Source organism: Bison bison, unplaced genomic scaffold (genome assembly GCF_000754665.1).
Source record: "Bison bison bison isolate TAMUID 2011002044 unplaced genomic scaffold, Bison_UMD1.0 scf7180017864291, whole genome shotgun sequence".
Lineage (NCBI taxonomy): Eukaryota > Metazoa > Chordata > Mammalia > Artiodactyla > Bovidae > Bison > Bison bison.
In genome coordinates, this window is record NW_011494863.1 from 565380 (window position 1) to 567169 (window position 1790).

At 65.9% G+C, this 1790-nt stretch overlaps 1 protein-coding gene across 1 annotated transcript in view; it reads right to left on the reverse strand.

Annotated features, from left to right (window-relative positions):
• PROB1 (proline-rich basic protein 1) overlaps positions 1-1790 on the reverse strand; it is a 5935-nt gene that overhangs the window by 2925 nt on the left and 1220 nt on the right. Inside the window, exon 4 of the mRNA XM_010850610.1 lies at positions 3-1790. This exon is cut by the window's right edge and continues 11 nt beyond it. Within this exon, the coding sequence (XP_010848912.1) occupies positions 3-1790 (1788 nt within the window). The remainder of the gene's footprint in view (positions 1-2) is intronic.

The following is a 1790-nucleotide window of genomic DNA, read 5'->3' on the forward strand; positions in this document are numbered from 1 at the left end:
GCTGAGCCTCTGCATCCCGGTTCTTTCCGCCAGGACCGTGCACCGCGACTCCCCGGGTTCTCTCAGGCCGGCGGCCTAAGGCCAGGGCACCAGGCAGGCGGATCTCAGTGCGCGCGAAGGGTTTCGCCGTGCTGTTCTCCGCCCTCCGCCGCAGGACCCCGTTGGACTGGGTACCGTCCCGGGGCACTGTGTCTGGGGTTGGCTCTGGGGGTTCGTAGGGGTGGGACACGACCGGCAGAAAGTCCTTGAGAAAAATGGAAGTGTAGTGAGACGGGGCGGGGGGCCCCAGCGCCTGAAGTTCTTGTGTCTTGGATGCGCTGCCTTCCTCCCCGCGGGGTTCTGCAGGAGGGGAGGGGAGCCCTGAGGCTGGGGTGCTTGCCGCAAAGCTCGGCGCGTACGTGGTCTTCACCATCTTGCGTACGTCGCGGGGCCGCGGAATGGCCACGCGCGGGCGCCCAGAGGCCGCTTTTCCAGAGCCCACCGCTTCAGGGAGCACATCGACATCCACGGTGCGACTGAGAGGCAGCTGGGGTGCAGCCACCTCTGGCGACAGCTGGTTGCCTCGGGAGGCAAGATCCGGTATCTCCCGCGTGGACGGACTTTGAACCTCTGTTAGCTTTGGAGTCCCTGGTGCAGACGGCGTGGGCGGCACCAGTTCCTCTTGGGCCGCGCCATTAATAGCTACCCGCGTAGACACTACCGATGAACTCTGCACTGTGGAGTTCCACGTCTCCTGGGGCGATGGGCTCCACGTTCCAACAGGACGATCTGGAGTCTCCCACGAGGGCAAGGTCGGCGGGGACGGGCTCCTGCTTCCCTCAACTGCATCCCCAACTGCCGGGTGCGGCACCTCCCACGAGGAGGGAGCTTCGGGGGATGGGCTTTTTGCCCTGGCAACACCCCGATTCCACTGGGAAAGGGTCGGAGGGGAAGGGCTCTTTCTGCTGACAGTTTCCGTGACAGCAGCATCCTGATTGTCCCATGTAGAGGATGCCTCCGGGATCGATGGGCTACTCACCTTCCGAATTGTTCGATTCCAGGGGGACAGGTTCTGGGGGGAGGTGCAGTGAGGACCCCGCACGGTCCCATTTGGGGCTTCCCACGGCGGGGATGGGCTTCTCCGTCTCACAGCCTTACTCGAAACTTCCCAGGGGGGCCTAGACTGGAAAGGCGGACCCTGTGCCCTCAGGACGGTTTGAGCCGGAGTATCTCGCGGGAAACGAGCCTTCGGTTCTTTTTGGTGCACCTCCTCGGGCTTCTCCCCTGACTTCAGGAAGATGCTGGAACTAACTGGACCCAGAGCCTCGGTCCCGGGCGCGGGCTTGTCGCGCCGAATTGCGCGCTCCCGGAGGCTTGGCCACGGTCTTGGGGCCCTGGCTGGGGCTGAACTATAGTTCACCCGAGGCGGCAGAGACTTGGCTTCCTCCAGGGCCACCCGAGTACTGCGGAGCGTTTCCGGGGTCGCAGGCTCCGGCGGCACCGTGGGTCCAAAGGTGGCGCTGCTTGGGGCAGGGGGCGCCGGGCTCAGTTTTCTGGCTAGCGCCGTCTGCACGAGGTCTGCGGCAGCCTGCAGGCGGCTCAGAGACTCGTCCAGGGAGCCGGTGCGCAGGAGCAGTCGAGGGCGCGGCGCATTGGCCTCCCGCGGGGGACTCCGGGGCCGAGGGCGCAGCTCAATCTGACGTTTGGGCACCGTCCGGGGCCTGGCAGGCGCGGTATGCTCCTCCAGTGCCACCTCCACACACTCGAACTGCGATGGGGTGGCAGGACTCGCCGCGCGGGGCCGCAACTCC